General features: G+C 46.5%; 2 protein-coding genes across 2 annotated transcripts in view; one reads left to right on the forward strand and one right to left on the reverse strand.

Annotated features, from left to right (window-relative positions):
• Positions 1–12941, forward strand: pkp3a (plakophilin 3a). Its single transcript, XM_030365871.1, has 13 exons — positions 1–627; positions 4013–4101; positions 4572–5377; positions 5831–5954; positions 6327–6531; positions 7382–7556; positions 7800–7917; positions 8028–8192; positions 8326–8508; positions 9338–9491; positions 10089–10284; positions 10664–10751; positions 11717–12941. The coding sequence occupies exons 1-13, from the start codon at positions 399–401 to the stop codon at positions 11756–11758; spliced, it is 2574 nt and encodes an 857-aa protein (XP_030221731.1). The 5' UTR covers positions 1–398; the 3' UTR covers positions 11759–12941.
• sigirr (single immunoglobulin and toll-interleukin 1 receptor (TIR) domain) overlaps positions 12905–19392 on the reverse strand; it is a 15380-nt gene continuing 8892 nt past the window's right edge. The window contains exons 8-10 of the mRNA XM_030365872.1: positions 18708–18858; positions 17784–17967; positions 12905–13715 (exon numbers count right to left, since the gene is read on the reverse strand). Coding sequence (XP_030221732.1) covers positions 13549–13715; positions 17784–17967; positions 18708–18858 — 502 coding nt within the window. The 3' untranslated portion in view covers positions 12905–13548. The remainder of the gene's footprint in view (positions 13716–17783; positions 17968–18707; positions 18859–19392) is intronic.

Consider the following 19392-nt stretch of genomic DNA (forward strand, 5'->3'; position numbering starts at 1 on the left):
AGGGCTAGGCTATTTATTCACAATTTTCAATAAAATATGGTACATTTTTGGGAAATAGGCTTCATCCAGTGAATGATTGATGGTTTTTATGGCCTCTAACGTACACGTACAGGTAAACCAACCAGGTAAAGTCAAGGGATCTGCCGTCTGCATACTAGGCCTGCAGCCTGTATGAGTCACGGCTTCACGGCTCACCTGTGGCAGGTAGCAGCCATGACTTCGTCAGACTCCACCCTACTGTTGACTCAAAGCCTCCGGAGAGCTGTCTCTGCGCACTGAGAAACACAGACAGGGAAGCGCCGACGCACGGGACCGAGTGTTCCATTACCCCGCTTATTTGATTACTTATTACATAGTTCAGGACTGGAAGTATCCTACCGCTTGTCCATCGGTTCACCATGAGTACCATTGCAGCCTCCGAAAGCGTGTTTTTGTCCGCCTTACAGCCCCACACTTCAGTCACCACCTACGGCCTCCCCTCGGACGCACAGATCGGCCATGGCGGGACCACAGTGTCGGACGAGGCGGCCAGGGCCAGGAGGGTCCAGCAACAGGTCCAGATGAGGCTGGCCGAGAAGTCCACCCTCCCTCGGCAGAATGGCGGAGCAGGGGGGTACGCCAGCTCAGGTAAGCCGGAGCAGACCCCTCGATGCGAATAGAGTCCCACACATGACAGAGTGACGCGTGAGAAGTTTTAGTATTAAGAGCCGAATACTCGTTTGATCCAACCTCCGCTGAGTCTAGTGTCGTGTCATGTGTATAGGTGTGAAGCTTTTGTGTGCATTTGTTCAGCGGTTAATTAATGTGACATATCGTCTCTCTGGGTGGAAGATATTATCTCCACTAGTATCGGTGGGGCCTCGTCCGTCAGCTGGTCCCCGGGCTGACCGGTGGAGCGAGTGGAGCTCCAGCTCACAACACCGCGGACATACAATACGTTTATTTTGCGGACGGGCCTAAATGGTAACCTGATAGGAGGGGAGTGGGGTGGACTATGATGGGTGACTATCCCGACTCCTCCGTGCTGGGTTTCAGGTCTAGACCAGTCCGAGACGCGACTTTTCAGAAATATACCAGACAAATGGCAGAAGGGGAACCAGCCCTGTATGTCAAATGATTACTGTCAGTGGCGAAATGGACTCCATGTTGTCAGTTAGGGGCCAAATGTGTGTGTGTGTGTGTGTGTGTGTGTGTGTGTGTGTGTGTGTGTGTGTGTGTGTGTGTGTGTGTGTGTGTGTGTGTGTGTGTGTGTGTGTGTGTGTGTGTGTGTGTGTGTGTGTGTGTCCGTTTCAGTTTCACTGAGAATTAGCCCAGCTGGGTATGGTGATGTACTGTATGCCTCTCTGCAGTTTTTATAACATGAATAAGTTGATTTAATTGCAATGCGCTGGTCGTCTCAGGAGATGCCCTGGGCGCAAACACTACAGGGCCCAGCAGCCTGTGTTGTCATCATGAGTCATAGGATTAGCCTGACCAAGCTTTCTTTGGCTGAAAAGGGTCACAGAAAGCCAGATCATTTGCAACATTGTGGTCAATAGAATGTGTTCGCATTTCTATACGTCCTGCCCGGTCTGTCCAGCGAAGGCTTATGATTCTATCAGCCGTTGAAGCTGTTTATATTGTTCCACACCTGACGGTTTCCATGGTTACCGTTCAGTATTCACCAAACCACACAGCCATGGCTGTGAAACATAGCATGGAGCGTGGGACTCTTTTGGTACCGTATGTGTTTGGATAAGGATTAGAGCAAAAAAACTGGCACCTTCTCTTGGTAGCCTAACATTCAATTTAGCATAATTAATTATTAGATAATATATATATAATAACAAATATCGGGAATAAAGAAAGGGACGAGAGCAACAATCCTTGATGGTAAAACGGAGACATCGTAAACGTGTCGGATTGTTCAGCCCCATCGGCCGAGGCCAGAGATCAGTTGATTACCAGCTCAACAAGGTGTGTTTTTTATCTGCATTGTACAGGTTGCGATTTGAGGGTGTGTTGCTGTGGATGTGGTGGATGGGCGTAGGCAGGGTGGGGCTGGGGTAGGGTAGGACTCTCTCTCTCACTCTTTCTGTCTCTCCCTCTCCTTCTGCTGTCCCAACCAGTTTTTTGGTGCCTTTACCCTGCAGCGACGGAGTGAGAAATGAGCTTACCCCTCCCATCTCCTTACCTGGGAACGCTGCTCACACCGAGTTACACACATACACACACACACAGACACACAGACACACACACACACACACACACACAGACACACACACACACACACACACACACACACACATACACACACACACACACACACACACACACACACACACACACACACACACAACCACGCAAACACAAACAAACATACACACACGCACAAGCACACACATGCTTTTACGTACGCACTGCCAGAGATCTGCCTAGGAGTGCGTTCTGACGCCTCCTCATGTTGTTAGTATTCTGCGTGGGAATCTGATTTTTCTTCATCAGAATCTGACCCTGGTGTCACTGAGGAGGACAGCCAGGAACAAAGCCTGTTGTGTTATGTTACTCCACATCAGCAGGCTTCTCCTGCCATACAGGCTTATTCTTTCCATCCCCTTTGTTTACCAAACACGAGTGCAGTGCAGACTTGTCGGTATGTTTGATACCCACGTACACAGAATGTCTGGTATTAAGAGCTACTCTTGAATTCCCATCTAAAGCGTTTTAGTGTTTGCTTAAGAGCCGCCTGGCCTGTTCCTTTGTTACCATGATGGATATATCATTTAAGGCAAACACTCATTTATTCAAGTATCAATAGCTATATAGCTGAGGCCTGGCTAGTCCTAATTTCTGCAGCATTAGATTGAAAAGGAAAATATGCCAGATTGACTGAGAAGAGTAATGTTTATCTCAAGCGTCGAGGGACAAATTCTTGCACAATTGGAATTTTGCTGCTGACCAAAGCTCAACACAACACATTGAGAATGGTTTCTTTGCGGCTGTCTACGCCATTTGACTCTGGCCTCCAACCAGCCAGTGACGTGAGAGAGGGTGCAGTGCGTCATGTTGACTCACCCCTACAAATATCTCTTCACATATCAGTTCATCGACAAGACAACGTTACCGTGTTTATGAGCGGTAAACACGTGTTGCCTAGTTGTGCACCCTCTATATACTCAATATGATGCACTGGTTTACACCCCACACTTTGTCTTTGATTCTGCTGCATTGAAAAGCTCATTCACAGTGTATCTGTTGAAGAACTGAGTAATGTATTAATCGTATAACTAACCTAAAGGCAGTGGGACGGAGCCCACTGCCTACTGAAGACTGCACCTGTTGATGGCCCTGTTTCTCATAGCAACTTATTGTGTCTATTTTAGTGTTCCCAATATGTCCTGTTCTGTACCCATGGTTTTTATTTATCGTTTTTATACTGGCCAAACAGTTGTATATAATGTCCTGTTCTTTGGCATGGTCTTTATTTATTTATTTATTCAGGGTTTATGATGGTTTGACAACTTTTGTGTTATTACATATGTTTGACCATAGCACATTATAATATATGTAAATATGTTGCCCCCCTAATGTCGGGTCTGAGACGATTGTCAAATGATGAGCAGGAATGGGAACCATGTGTCCATATGAATACACCCAGCCAGGGAACCCTCCATTCGTGTCCTGTAACGGGGGCTCTAGACTGTAGATTACCCTCCTGTAACTGGGGCTCTAGACTGTGGATTACCCTCCTGTAACGGGGGCTCTAGACTGTGGATTAGGACCCATAAATGGGTCCCAGGAGGGGACATTCAGTCTGCATGCATTCCCTGTTTCATTTGTATTTCATTGGTGTGTTTGTAGTCTGAAAGGGGGAAGACTGTATTAATGAACATAAAAACTGTGTTGAAAAGTGAACCGCCTTCTACTGCACAATACATTGTCCCGTGCTGTGAGCAGGATTTGGAAGCCCTGAGACAGAAGTGAAACCAGTGCGCTGCACATTGAGGTTAACCTCTAGTCTGTTTGATTTCAGAATACGGCGGCTCTTCCTCCGCCAAATACCAGACGTACAACCCGGGCTACAGCTCCAAGTCCTTCGTGTACAACCCTGCCAAAGCCATGGTACTAATCTCCTTATTTTGCCATGTGCCTTTTCCCACCAACCCTGAAAGACACGGCACATCCAGCAAGTATGTTCCATCCGGCGCTGGAGGAGCTAATCATTGACCAGGGTCTATGACATCAGCGCGGGGCTGGTCGATGGCCCGCCGTTTACGTAGTGTTTCATACAAGGCTGTGATGAGCTCAGCACACAGGCCTTGGGGAGCTCACCTTCCATTTCAGACCCAATGCCTGAACGCTCTCAACAAGAGTGAGAGAGAAGGTATTATTAGAATAAACAGTACCTCTATCTGCAGTTGCTGCAAGATTGGGTTATCTCCTGGAGACTGTGTAACCTCATCAGTCCCCTCTTGGGCTGTGTTCTTTCACTCAGGACTTTCTCTCAGTTGTATCAGGGCCTCTGCTGTGTATCTGCACCTCTACTCTGTCCACTACTGATATCTGATCTCACTCTTCCCGATGGAATCCAGGCTCCACGCATGTCCCAGTACTCAGGCAGCATGCCGCGGGGCTTCTCCACGCGCTCGGCCGTGGACCTGGGCCAGCTCAACAGGGTCAGCATGGCGGGGGCAGGAATCGGAGGTGGAGGTGGAGAAAGTGTGATGTACCAGCAGAGGGACGTGGTGATGGGGGGCTACCAGGGAGCCGGCCGGCAACAGATGAGCATCGGCCGAGGCGACCCGGAAATAATCTCCCTGCACTCCATGCGGCCGCAGTCGGCCCACGTGAACTCCTGGATTGTGGACGGCAGCGACGCGGGCAGCATGGTGTCTGAGCGTGACGCCACCGTCTCCAGGCAGTACAGCCAAAATGTCAGCAATGGCTACAACACCCAGGTGAGGCAGACCATGCAGGGGGGCGGCACCGCCTACCAGGCCCCCATGCGGCGCTCCCTCAGCGGGACGCTGTCCCGCGGCACCAGCATGGTGGGCGGAGGGGAGGCGGAGATGGTCCAGCAGTCCCACTCCTACAAAGGCCCCGCCTACCGCACCATCAGCAGGATCAACAACCGCAACCGGGCCAGCATGGGCTCGGTGTCAGGCGCCTCGACCCTGCAGCACCAGATATCCAGTGGGAGCGGCTACATGGGGGGCGGGCAGGACAGAGGCTTTGTCCTGGGCGGGATGGCCGGGTCCCAGGGCAACCTGATGATGATGCAGCGTCCTGGCACCATGTCCCGGGCCATGTCGGTGAAGAGCATGCACAGCGTGGGCCGGGGCATGGACGTGTACGACGGAGACATGGACCTACGGGGCAGCCTGGGGAACCTGAGCGGGTGAGTGGACCGCCCCGAGCTGCAAACGGGATGGTTTACATATGCACAGTCTGATCAGCAAACGCATTAACGACTTACAGGGCAGTATGTTATTCACTACTGATGACAGTTTCTACGAGAATTGGAGACATGTTCTCCAGAGTTGTACAGTGGAAGGCCTGGGTGGGGTGTGGCGATCTTAGACTTCACATTTCACACTGTATGCTTGTGGATCCTCAGGCAGATGGAGAGACCACGTCGTCAAATGAAGCAGAAAACACTTTGCTTTAGAGGCAGAGAGCGATTCTAATTGAAGAGTAATTACTGTGGCTTCCCTTATTGCTGAGAAGTATAATTATAGAAATATCCAATCCTTCCCGCAAGACACAGAAGGAAATGACTCAATGGCGATGTTATTGACATGATGGTTCGTTGCTAGTTATAGTCGTTGATCTGCTGCTGCTTGTTCCACAGGATCAACAATCTGGACATGCCCACCGCGGTGCAGTACCTGAGGGAGTCTGACCCCAACCTGCAAGTCCTGGGGGCGGCCTACATCCAGCACGAGTGTTACAACAACAACGATGCAAAACAAGAGGTAGCCCAGTGCAGAACTTGAGCCGACACACCCCTGCTCGCTGTCCCAACGTCGTTCCCTAGCGTGATTCTCAGTGCATTGCTAACATTCCACACCACTTGGGTCGTTGAAGCAGTCTCACAACGTTGTGTTGTTTTTGTGGTCTTATTTGGTGAACAACATCTACTGAACAAAATAGACACTATTAGATGACGTATGTCGCTGATACTTCCTTTGATATTACACGTAGTTTAAAACTGATTTGCCAATGTAGGGGAGGGGTTTACGAGTGAGGAGGAGTTGCTGCTCCGGTGGAGGCTACTAGGAGTGAGAGTGAATGAGTGGTTTAATCTGTAGTGCTGATCTAACGTTTCCTCTCATCCGTGTCCAAAGGTGCGTCGCTGCAAGGGCGTTGGCGAGCTGGTGAAGCTGTTCAACTGTGACAACGAGGAGGTGCAGCGCTTCGCTACCGGCGCCACCAGGAACCTCATCTATGAGAACATGGACAACAAGGTGGCCCTCATCGACGAGGGGGGCATCCCCCAGCTGGTGGAGGCCCTAAAGGAGACCGACGAAGAGCTGCGCAAGAACATCACTGGTAAAACAGCAAATCCCTCCCTCCCTCACTCCCTCCATGTCTCCGCCCCTTAAGGTGTGTTGCATTTCACACAACCGTGATTGACAGGTGGATTCCCCTAACCCATCACGGAAGAAATGCCCTGATGAGCCGGGAGCGATCTCAAATGGCTCATCCAGAGATACACACTCCGATAATCGCTCTTTACCTAAAACACATTTAAATGAAATCCACCTTAACTGAGCGAGATTTTTAGTCAATAGTTAAACCCTATCTCACACTGTGCTGTGAGCCGTCAAAGACTATAATTCACTTTTGTGTTTGCTTCCGGGAACTGTGTGAAATGACTGACTCTCTTCAAAGGAAGCTGTTCGGTGCCTGAATCGTAATCCTCTTAACGTGCTTAGAGCAAAAAATGTAAAACATATCCCACATTGGTTTTGTTTAATGTGTAGTGTAGTTGGGCAGGTGCTGTTTGTAGTGCAGGTGCTGTTTGTTTCCTGGTGTGTTGATATGGGAGGAAGAGAAGGGAGTGGCCATTTGGTTTATGTCTGCAACACCCCTCGCATGCCTAAAGGCCTTGTTAGTCTTTGGATTACCAGGATTTTCAGCGGTTTGACATGCGTGAGAATTGCACAACAAACAAACACACTTTAGAAACTCCATCAGTTGTTTACGATTTGTTGAAATCCAAATTTTCATTCCATAATGGAATTATAATTTCCTCATGGATTTAATTTATAATGACAGCTTCTTTAATGGAAGCGTAATTGCAAAGTGAAAACCTGAAAACAGGCTGAAGAAGTCTGATGACTGATAAGGTCTGTATCAAGCCAGTGGGCCAACCCTCCTGTCTTTTCTGTTTGTTCAGGCATCCTGTGGAACCTGTCGTCCAAAGACAACCTGAAGGAAAAGCTGGCCAAGGAGACGCTGCCAGAGCTCACTGAGAAGATCCTCGTCCCCCTGTGTGGCACCGCCGACGGGGACTCCATCCAGCATACCGCCTCCGAGGCAGACATCTTCTACAACACCACCGGATGCTTAAGGTACACACACACAGGCGCACACGCACACACGCACAAAGCCAAAATCGGATTTGAAATACATCTGAAAGAGTACCACCGTTTGTCTTACTCTTTGTACTCTTTGTATGGTGTGCGGTTGTGGTACTTCATTCTCAAGTCTTGTATATGACCTACCTGACCAAAGGGGCCTGTATCTGCCATGTCGATATCGCCTCTCAAACACCTCTCCCGTCCCTTTGGACACTGACCGTCCCCCGCCATCAGGAACCTGAGCTCGGTGAACGAGAAGACTCGGCAGCAGATGAGGGAGACCCACGGGCTGGTGGACTCCCTGGTCTGCTACATCAAATGCTCCCTGGAGGGCAACAATCCAGAGGACAAGGTAGGACGCCTCGGCCAATGGAAGCGCACTTCTGTTGTGGCTGTTGTTGCTGATGATGCGGTTCTTATGTGTGCAAACAGCATTCCCAGCGTGTGTGTGTTGGTTTGCAGGGGGTTGAGAACGCGGTGTGTGTGCTCCGTAACCTGTCCTACCAGCTGTACAGCGAGCTGCCCCCCTCCGCCACCCTGCGCCTGGAGGGGCCCAGCCGGGCTAGCGACACCGGCAACGCAGAAGCCATCGGCTGCTTCACCCCTAAGAGCCGGAAGGCCAAAAACGTAAGTCAGCCCACGCCAGCACTCCCTGTGCCCCTCACAGAGCTCAGGGGCACAACACTGAGCTCCACATCAGCACGTGCTCTACATCAGATGTAGGACTCATCCCTGTCTCCTTTGTCTCCTCTCCCGGCAGAGGAAGGACAAGGACCTGTCCACCTTCACCGAGGTGGCCAGGGTGCCCAAGGGGATGGAGTGGCTGTGGCACCCTCAGATCGTGTCGCTGTACAACCGCATTCTGCGCCAGTGTGAGATCAACGCCATCACGCGCGAGGCCGCCTGCGGAGCCCTGCAGAACATCACCGCTGGGGACAAGAGGGTGAGCGGGGAACCGGCGGCTTGGTGGTTCCTTACAGAGGAACCGTCACACTGGGTTATTTACAAGCTGTGGGGACGGCTGCTTCACACGCTGGTTTTGAACCTACTCGGTTTTCCCGCTGAAACATTGCAGGGAAAGGTGGACCGTTGATCTCATTGGTCGGAATCAGAACAATGGAAAACCTCCCTGTCCAATGATCTATATGGTCCATCTTTTCAAAGAGTTTTCAAGCAAAAGAAATACTCAGATATCAGAGTTTATGGGTTAGGGTTTAACGTCAACGCATTGTTCTCATGTCTCCAAGAAAACCCCACCTCATGATATGAGGAGTTTGAGCCTCTTGTTGGTTCTGGTCTCACCTTGCGCGTATTGAATATCAGAATCAGAATCAGAATTACTTAAACTTATTGTAGAAGTACACAAGAGTAAAAGTATTAGGCTTTGTTCCTCAACAGCCACATAGCAGCACCAACACAAGATAATGTAAATAAAGATAAGTATAAATAAAAATATGTAAAAATAAGTAGCAGCATCAATAGATCACAATAATAAATAATAATACAAATTAAATTAAATGAAGTAAGTAATAATAAGTAGAGAAACTAAAACAGTAATTAGGTGTAGTAGAGTGTAAAGTGTAAAGGTTTCAAGTGGTAGTGGTACCAGCCGCGGTTGATTCTTTAGTTAAAAATGCTGTGCAAGTTACTGTAAAGTATGGATTTAAATAGTCTGTTGTTGTAGTGTGCATAGGGTTGCTTTGGGGGTAGTGGATTTCTCCAGAAGCCTGAGCCGGAGTCGTCCTCTAACGATCTTCACGTTGTGTTCCCAGTGGGCGTCGGTGCTGAGCCGCGTGGCGTTGGAGCAGGAGCGCATGCTGCCCGTGCTGATGGATCTCATGCGCACCGACAGAGACCTGGAGCTGCGCTCGCTCACCGGCTTCCTGCGCAACCTGTCCCGCCACGCCAAGGACAAGAACGATATGGGTAAGTCTGGACTCGCCCCGCGCCGGCTCCATACACTGCCAGGTTAGACAGGGCCTTCAACCAATCCTGAATCATTCTGACGCCAGAATTCAGGTTCCAGTCTGCACAGAACCACACAGTTAGAACGGCCTCAGGTAGCCTGAGAGCCACCGGCAACTTTAAATAAATTATAAAAATAGATATAAAGATAATGACTAAAACGCATATGAATATTACAGGTTTTAAAAAAACTATCAGTAAAACTTAAAAAAATAAATCAAATCTCCAAAGTCGACCTCGATGTTATAGCGGCCGATACTATAGACTGATAGAAATGACATGACACAGCAGGGTGAAACACTACTAAAGCGTCTACCATATTAAGCTCTATATAAATTTCATTTATTATTATTATTGTTATTATTACTACTACACATGGCCTGTACTGAGCCCCGGGTGACCCCTGCTGTGTACCAGCTCTCTGCCCTGACTCAGTCATGGTCAGGGGGATGTCTGGTATTTAGGTGGTGCTATTCACCCTAGGGACACTCCAAGGCATGTCGACAGTTCAGAAGACTGATGTGTTGTCTCAACATGGTGTTTTTGTTCTCTCTGCAGCCACCAAGATGGTGAACAACCTGGTGTCCAAGCTGCCCGACGACGGTAACCAGAAGGAGCCCTCCAGCGAGGTGGTGGTCAACATCTGTGGGATCCTCAACAACCTGGTGACCAGCAGCTCCGTGGCCGCCAGAGACATCTGCTTCTTCGATGGGCTCACCAAGCTGGTGGGCATCAAGAACTCCCACGACCACAGGTAGCTGGGACTTAAAACAGGGAGCATCCTGATTGGACGATGTGTTTTTTTTTTCCTACCGTGGGATTTACAGCACATCTAAAGATTGATGTGAGAATTGTGTCGGTTTTCCCTTAGGGAACCCTTTGTCTGAAATGCGTTGATGAGTGTCCAATGACCCGTTTCAACACGCACTTCGTTTTCACTGCCTTTTGGGTCACTACTTTAAGTTAAGAAGAAGAAACACGCTTTGTTTGACGAAATCGAAAATATCGTTCGTACTTGACTGCTTAACGGTTCGAGACTTAAGTCAATGAATGACTGAATACTACTTGGCATTTTCCCTCCTTCTCGTCTTACGTCAATGGATAATCTTCCCTGTGTGGTTTCATCTCCTCAGCGCGGGGAAGTTGAAAGCAGCCAAGGCCGCAGCCACGGTTCTTTCCAACATGTTCCAGTACAAGAAACTGCACAAAGACTACAAAGGGGTAAGAAAGTCCTGTGTGAATGCGCCTGCCTGTTTCCACAGCGAGACTCAAGAATGCCACCGATCCTGTACGGCCAGCGGAGCCTCTGTCTGGCGTTACTCGTACAGTGAGGGTCAAAGGTGGTCTGGTGATCACCTAACGCCGGTTTCTGGAGAGCCAGTCGAGAGGCTTATGACCATTATAACCGTTGTATATGACGTCAACTTGTTCATTTCAGCACATAGACACACCAGAAGAAAAGGAAAGCAGCGACTCAGTGTGAAAACTTTCTCTTCTTTGTGAAGCATTAACTCCACCCTTTTTTTGCTTGCTTTGCTTTTGCACCCACATGCACACACACACACACACACACACACACACACACACACACACACACACAGACACACACACACACACACACACACACACACACACACACACACACACACACACACACACACACACACACACACACACACACACACAGTAGGTTGACATTCCTGAAAGCATAAAGCACATCATTTGGTGGCTGGTGTTTGAAAACATCCCTAGTAAATCAAACACACATACACCTAGACAAGCTCACACACACAGGCACACACACACACTCTTACACACACATTCACCCTCTCTTGAACGCGCATACAAGCTCGCCAACACACACACACGCACACACATGTTGTTGCACACCTCCCGGTTGGCAGGGGTGTGGTAGATTTATTGGTGTGCAGACCTGCCGCACCCAGGGGCTGGGTCATGTGGTGTATTGTGTAACGCACACAAGTCCTGACACAACCAAAAATGCGTGTTTGCTTTCTGCCGTTTCCCCTTTCTACCGGCATCACGGCAGAACTTTTTAACTTTTTGTTTCCATTCCTTTAATGGAAAACCCCAAGCTGTCAATGCATAATGTATGTGTTATTAATCGAAACATTTGATCGCCCTGATGTCACATTAACGTTTTGACTTGTCACTCTGTCTTACAGAAAGGGTTTACGAGGCCAGACTTTGCCGATTTGTCCATCTGATGAGAAGTAACGACTTCAGTATGTATATAATCATCTGCGTCAAGGACTTGTTGACGGGAATCTACTGGGTAGAGAGCAGGGACATTCAACGTGCGTTCACTACAACAGGATTTTTCAGCTGCATTGGGAAAAACGATGGACTGTGTGAATAAAATGGTAATTATAGATATGGTGTGCACCTTAACGATTGACATTTGTTAAACATCGGTAAAAAAAAGAAAGAGAATCAGGGATTTTATTTCCACCCTGTTCTCTCTCCCCCCCTTTCTCTCTACTGCTCTCTGTTTCTGTATCATCTTAGTTTTATGTATCCAAATGAAATGATTGAGTAAAACAGTGAGGCCCGTTGTGTGTAATCTCATTCTCGTGTGAACACTCCCACGAGAAAACGAAAAAGACTCAGTGTCCCATCTCGTTACTGTTTACTCCACAACGCTGTGATAGGGCCTCTAACTAGCATTTTATAAATCCTAATATAAATAGCGTCCCTTGTCTCAGTTATTTTGTAAAAAGTGCTTTGTTAAATAAATGAAATAGTAAAAGAATAAAAATAAAGAAAATATATATACTAGTGGGCGTGTGTGGATGTATAGGCATGTAGAAAATGACTTCTGTAAATATTTAGTCTTTTTATATGTTTTAGCAATTAAAACTCATTCTTTATACAATTCTATGCTGTTTATCATAAAGGTGACATTTTTCAAAAACATTAATCCGTAAGACCCCAATTTTCATATCTTGAAACCTAAGATAATGTTAATGCATAAAGGTGTAAGAATTATTCAGAATGGTTGTGGTTTAAAGTCATCATGTGAACCAGCACAATCTGCCAGCTCATGTTTTATGTACTCTGGCAGACCCACTGCAAATTGTCCTGCGGATGTTGGGATAGTTTAACATGCTCTGTTTTAATGCTAACTAGAATGTATTTTGTTTGGTACTTAACAGGTTTTTAAGTGTCTGTTCGATGTTTCAATCTTGACATACTTTGTAGATTACAATGACTTTAATCGACATGTTATTGCATGTAACATGCAAATGAATGAAATTCTTGTTTAATCGCAAACATTAATCCAGAACTGCCGTGTTGAAAATGTCACTGTATGTATTTCAGCATTTGAATTCATATCATATATTATCACAAGATCAGATGTATTTATTTTTAATAAAGAACATCAACCAATTTCATTATTTTACATGAAAGCATTTAGGAGTGCTGTGGTGGATGCGCCTGGTGGATGTCATGGCCTCATGGTGTTTGCGTTTAAGTTACTAATCGCGACTGTAAGAGGACGGCCCCTCCCTGCATATTTCTCCTGCTCGGACAGGAACCATTCCTGTCCTGAGCTGCCACACCCGTCCCCTGATTGCTTTGTGTGTTTGCTCTTGCCATCACCTTTTACATACTTAACAACCAGCCTCTTAATGGGGACAATTACAGCATTCAAACAGCATTCAAACAGCATTGAGTTGATGTTCACGCCATCTGTTTGATAGGAGCGACCTTGTCAAGTGAATCACAATTCCAGGTGTGTCTGAAAGGTCCATCTGCTAACTAAATGATAAACTCTGACTCATTCATACTTTTTATTGTTTACTTATCTATTTAATTAACTACATAAAACCTTCTTTGGTAAACTGTACAAAAGGTTATTCTGTGAATTGAATCCACGAAATAGTACAAAACAATGTAATGTTGCATTCGGGGAACAGCCCACTACTCTTCACTCTCGTGTGATGCGCACTGAGCGGGAGCAAGGTGTGGTCCGAGTCGTGACGGAGCAGCACCGTCACATGTCCTCCTTGGTTACCAGGCAGTAGAAGTCTGTGCGGGCGCCGTAGTTACGGGAGCCCAGGTCTGACACGTCGATGTCTGAGTGTTTGAGCTCCGCCGGCACCGTGGGAAAGGCTCCCAACACGGGAACTCCTGAGGCTCTGTACACAGGCAGGCGCCGCCCTGCAGAGCACACACTCATCAGGGGGAGGTCCTCATCCGGAGACATAGACATATATACACCATAGATATAGAGATAGATACAATAGAGATAAAGATATAGAAATATATACACTATATAGAGATATAACTATATATAAACCATAGATATAGAGATATATACACCATAGATATAGAGATATATACAATAGATATAAAGATAGACATATATACACACACACACACACACACACACACACACACACACACACACACACACACACACACACACACACACACAATAGATATATACAATAGATATAAAGATAGACATATATACACTATATAGATATATATATACACACACACTATAGATATAGAGATATATACAATAGATATAAAGATATAGACATATATACACAATATAGAGATATATAAATATCTATATACACACTATAGATATAGAGATATATACAATAGATATAAACATATAGATATATATTTATACAACGGGGGACCTAAATCCAGCGTTCTGATTGGTTCCCAACTGTTGTATAATGAGCGTATACATAACTGCTATGACGCCCAATCATTTTGTGAAAGTATCACTCCGCGCCTTGAAGTGGAAAGTTTCAAAGAATAAAACCGTATTTTTACTAGTGTGTGTGTGTGTAGTCATTTTGCCATAATTTTAACAGTTGTATAAAAGCAATAGCACAATTCACTGAAGTCTAAAATCGGCGAGTGAACTGCTCCATAGGATAAATTGCCGGCGAACCGCTCTATCGGAGCCTTCTCTCGGAGGGACGCTAAAGTGTGTTGCATAGCGACCGTCGATGCATAGCGGCAGCCAGGAGGGACTACTTTTTGGTAGTCTTTAATAAAACGGCTACTTTGACTTTCTTGGTTTCTTTTTAAATGTAGTGTGTCTATGACTTTCGTTTCGCCATAACAGTAACCGTTGTATAAAAGCTTGTATAAAATATCTATAGTGTATATTTAAGCAATATATCACTTCAGTTAGTGGCATGTGCTCATTATACCACTGTGAAGGGGGTCGCCGGCCCTCCGCTGCGCGTCGGGGCCGGACAACGCCCCTTAACAGTGGTATAATGAGCACATACCACAGCCTGGCGTGATCTATTGCTTAAATATACACTATAGATATAGAGATATATACAATAGATATAAAGATATAGAGATATATACACTATAGATAGAGATATATCTATATATCTATATCTATCTCTATCTATAAATATATATCTATATCTATCTATCTATATATATATAGATATTGTGAGGCAGACGGCAGGGAGGAGTGAGGGGAGTGGTATATCTGGCAACCAGCTGGCTCCACCCGCAAGCCTTACATGGTCTTCCTTCCTTTAACGATGCAAGCCTGAGGATCAGCAGGGGTGCTTGGGGTTAAAAGGGCTATCATACTACTGACAGGGGCTGTGTGATCTTGGAGGGCTTGAGAAGAACAGACAGGATCTGTGTGATCGTCTGGAAGTGCTGTACGGCCAGCGAGAGAGAGATCGATGGAAAGTCAAAGGGATTGAATACGGATAATCGATTCTACCCAAACAGAGGTGGATGACCCTTTTCCCACTCTGGTGGTTGTTATTTACCCGGTACATAAACCGCCCTGACTTAGGGTATTCCACAAACGGAGGTTTACAAACACAGAGTTAACGCTGAACTCTAGGTTTATTGACCTTGTGCCAACTGAACCAGATCTGTCGGTTCCACCGCACGGGTTATGCATTAGTTCAATGAACTCGGGGTTGGTTAACACAGGGTTGTGCGCGTCCACGCCAAACCTATAAAGACGTGATGCATAGATCATGGAAACCCTGATCTAATTGGCGAAACAGGCCGCATATTTCAATGAAATGGAACTCCAGGTTCTCCTGGAGAGCTATAACGAGGGGAAGGACATTATCACAAGAAAAGGGAACGCTAAAGCCTCTGCAACCCGGAGAACAAAAGCCTGGCATCGCTGACTGCCTAAAAATGCGTTAGTTAGGCTACACGTCAAAAGCATGATCCTTAATATTTGAGCCATGAATCTAAAAATATCCCAGTTAATCATTCTTAATATTCCTACCACATAACCCTATAAAAAATATGTACTCCGATGGCTCTCAAGTGGTCAGCGGATCAAGTAAGAATGAAGTAGGCCTATAAAAACACATAAACTGGTAAGCTTTGCCCACCATCGTATTGGTATAAATTTAAATAAGCCCTTTTTTTAAGCCAATCGTGAAAAGGCAGACAGTCGGCAGACTGGATCTGGCCCTCAAATTTTCTTGACACAGGTGGCACTGGAGGGGCGGTTGATAGACCTAAATTCAGGGCGCCCTGGCATGGAGGGGGTACCTGGAGGTAGGCCTACCTCCTCAGAGAGTCAGGGGCCATGTGAGGGTACTGGTTGAATGTAGGTTTTTGTGTTTTTCTTGTATTTTAGATTTTGTTTGCCTTCGAAGTAACACATGCAAACCGTGTGAGTGCCACAGCGCATATGTTCCAAATATATATTATTTGGTAACTGGGTAGAAAACCTAAAAGTGACAATTCATCAACTTCACAGATCAAGATGGATTATTGCTTGTAATGAAGAAGCCGGCTACGATCAAACATTCTCCAGTGGATGCAAGTCCGTTGTAAGCGCCTCTCGGCATAGTACTCAGCCAGTATTGCTCTTTGTATGATATGAGGCCGAAGAAAATCTTGGTCCGGACTTGGATGGGTCATCTGAAAGGACTGAGATGTGCTCAGCATCTCGAACATTATTAATAAAACTACCATTTGCAAAAAACGGAGGGCTACGCAAATAGTCTGGAGTGAACTTAGGCCATGTCCTCGATTGGTAGTGTTGGCTTTGTAAGGCTGGAGAAGGCTATTTAAATATATTAAAGATTTGCGCGAGAATCTATATCTCTCCAGCAAAAAGTCATCCGATATGCCAAGATGCACGTATAATTTGAGCTCCGATATCAACAGGCCTCTCATCAAAAGGACATGCCATTGTGAACACTTGAAATCTGCGGTGAACGCGGGTTTAAATACCCAAAACCGGGTTATGTTCCAAACTTAACCTGCGCAAAACCTGCTCCGACCAGGTTTGATTCAGAGCATATGTTTCTATAGCAGCCTAACTAACATACCGTGTTAATTTTGGAACGGAAAACCTAGGGTTACCGCAAACCCTGGGTTAACTTACCCGGTTATGTGATAAAACCGTCTTTGTGGAATGCTGTGTTGATTACTATTCTAGCGTAGAAACCCCACACCTACGGGCCTGCTACACCATATATATATATATATATATATATATATATATATATACACACACACACACTTTAGAGATGTATATCAATATATATATATAAATTGGAACAGTGGTTCTGAGCGAATAATTTGATTGGACAAGAGACATTCCATGAGCTCTGCAGGAGCACTGATATGAGCGTCCAACATCACTCGGACTGTTCACCAAACTGTGAACCAAATGTCAAAATCACTCCCAGCTGTAACCAACTTACTTTAACTGACATAAACTGTTACCTTGGACCGAACCGGAAACAGCTTTGTGCCGTAGCCTAAAGATGGATATATTCCCAAATATAACATTTGATTTGATGCACAATCGAGACTACAGATGTGCCCCGATGTCAGCGGGCTTTTCGTGTTCACTCCCGTTGGACTTCATGTGTATGGTGTTTTTTTATATGTTTGTCACACACAGATGCATTATTGTCACCGGCGCCACAGACACGGTTGTCAGTTGACAGCATATTTTCGGGTTGCAGGATACATGCCAATATCCAAATAAATGTGTATGACAATAAGCCATAATTAAGTCAAATGTGGCCTTAAAACGGCAGCTAATGTTGAGCTAAACTTTTCGTTTTCACTACCGTTGGAGTTCATGTGTATGGTGTTTTGTTTATATGTTTCTTGACAACAGTCCGCTCATTGGGGATCTATTTTTTTTGGCAGAAGCAATTTCATTTGTTTATATGATTAAATAAACATTCAAATCACAATCTATTGTCAATTGTTCTAGTCTGGGCTTGGCCGTACCCGTGCCGAGGTCTCCAGCAGGGTCCGCCTCTGACCGCCAGTCCAGGTAGTCTGGGTCCAGGGTCAGCATGGGGTCTTTGTCCTCCTGCAGCATGGTTTGGGGGTCTCTGGCGGACTCACAGTGGAAGTCCAGCCGGCGAGGCAAGGCCAAGACCAGCTCCTTCCAGAACACTGACGACAGGCTCTGCTCACACAAGTCAACAGAGCTTCAGCTACAGGTGACCACTACCACGTCAAAGACAAACTACAGGTGACCTCTACCACGTCACAGACAAACTACAGGTGACCTCTACCACATCAAAGACAAACTACAGGTGACCTCTACCACTTCAAAGACAAACTACAGGTGACCTCTACCACGTCACACACAAACTACAGGTAACTTCTACCAATTCAAAGTCAAACTACACCTCCACCACGTTGCAGACAAACTACAGGTGACCTCTAATACGTCACAGACAAACTACAGGTGACCTCTACCACGTCAAAGACAAACTACAGGTGAACTCTTCCACATCAAAGACAAACTACAGGTGACCTCTACCACATCACAGACAAACTACAGGTCACCTCTACCACGAGACAGGGTGACATGGGATTATTGACGTTGAGATATTGGTATTTAGCTTATTTAATGAGCTTGCGAGGGAGAAAGTCAACAGGAAGCGCGTCCAAACAATAAGGAAAGCATGTAATATAGGTTATGCGTTTGACTAATTGGCTGAAATCTGTGTCAAGGGGATGACAGTAATGCAAAAACAAGTTCACTGTCAGGTTTTAGTTCCTGTCTGTCTGTCTGTCTGTCTGTCTGTCTGTCTGTCTGTCTGTCTGTCTGTCTGTCTGGAGATTGGTATGTCTCTATGTATACTTTGTGTGTGTGTGTCTGCAGGCTGTACTGAGCAAGGGGTTTCTGTTTCCTCTCACCACAGAGTTGTGTTTCCAAGTGAGCAGGGTGAGGCGATGCTGCTGCTCCCTCAGCTCCTCCCTCACCTCCGCCCGGGCCCTCTTCATCTGCCCCTCCAGCGTGATGAAGATGGGCTTGGGGGAGAGCTCCAGCAGGTGCAGCAGCCCCTGCCTGGGGACAGCCGCTCAGCATCAGCACAGAAGCTATGCTACAACGTGGCCACCTGGCTCCCCCGCCCACAGAATTTCCCTGCTCACCTAGCATCGCTGACATAGCTCACACTGCCCACCTAGAGTCGCTCAGCTAGCTTACCCTGCTCACTAAGCGTCGCTCAGCTAGCTCCCCCTGCTCACCTAGCATAGCCTCAAAGCACATCAGGGGGTATGCTAGGCGAGCAGGGACATTTTGTGTGATAAATACACATCATGATTTGATTTGCATTCTTGTTGATTCAATATTCCCCCGGATGCAAGTTATCTGGGGCCTGCCCGTAATTCCGACACCTCATTGTTCCGACGTCTCAATGGTCCGAAATATTTCCCATTAGATCGACATGCCACTATGCCGACGGTTCAATGTTCCAAAAACGGAACCCATTGGTCCAAAGGTCAGTTTGTCCGACTTTTCAAAAAGGAGGCGCATTAGGCCGACGGTTCAATATGCCGAATGAGCCTACATATAAAGAGTTTTATACCTCGCTCTCGC

This window comes from Gadus morhua, chromosome 9, assembly GCF_902167405.1.
Source record: "Gadus morhua chromosome 9, gadMor3.0, whole genome shotgun sequence".
Classification (NCBI taxonomy): Eukaryota; Metazoa; Chordata; class Actinopteri; order Gadiformes; family Gadidae; genus Gadus; species Gadus morhua.

Coding starts and splice junctions, on each gene's coding strand:
- pkp3a (XM_030365871.1), top strand. CDS start 399: ATGAGTACCATTGCAGCCTCCGAAAGCGTGTTTTTGTCCGCCTTACAG. Junction 7,918..8,027: donor GCAACAATCCAGAGGACAAG/GTAGGACGCCTC, acceptor GTTGGTTTGCAG/GGGGTTGAGAACGCGGTGTG. Junction 8,509..9,337: donor TCACCGCTGGGGACAAGAGG/GTGAGCGGGGAA, acceptor TTGTGTTCCCAG/TGGGCGTCGGTGCTGAGCCG.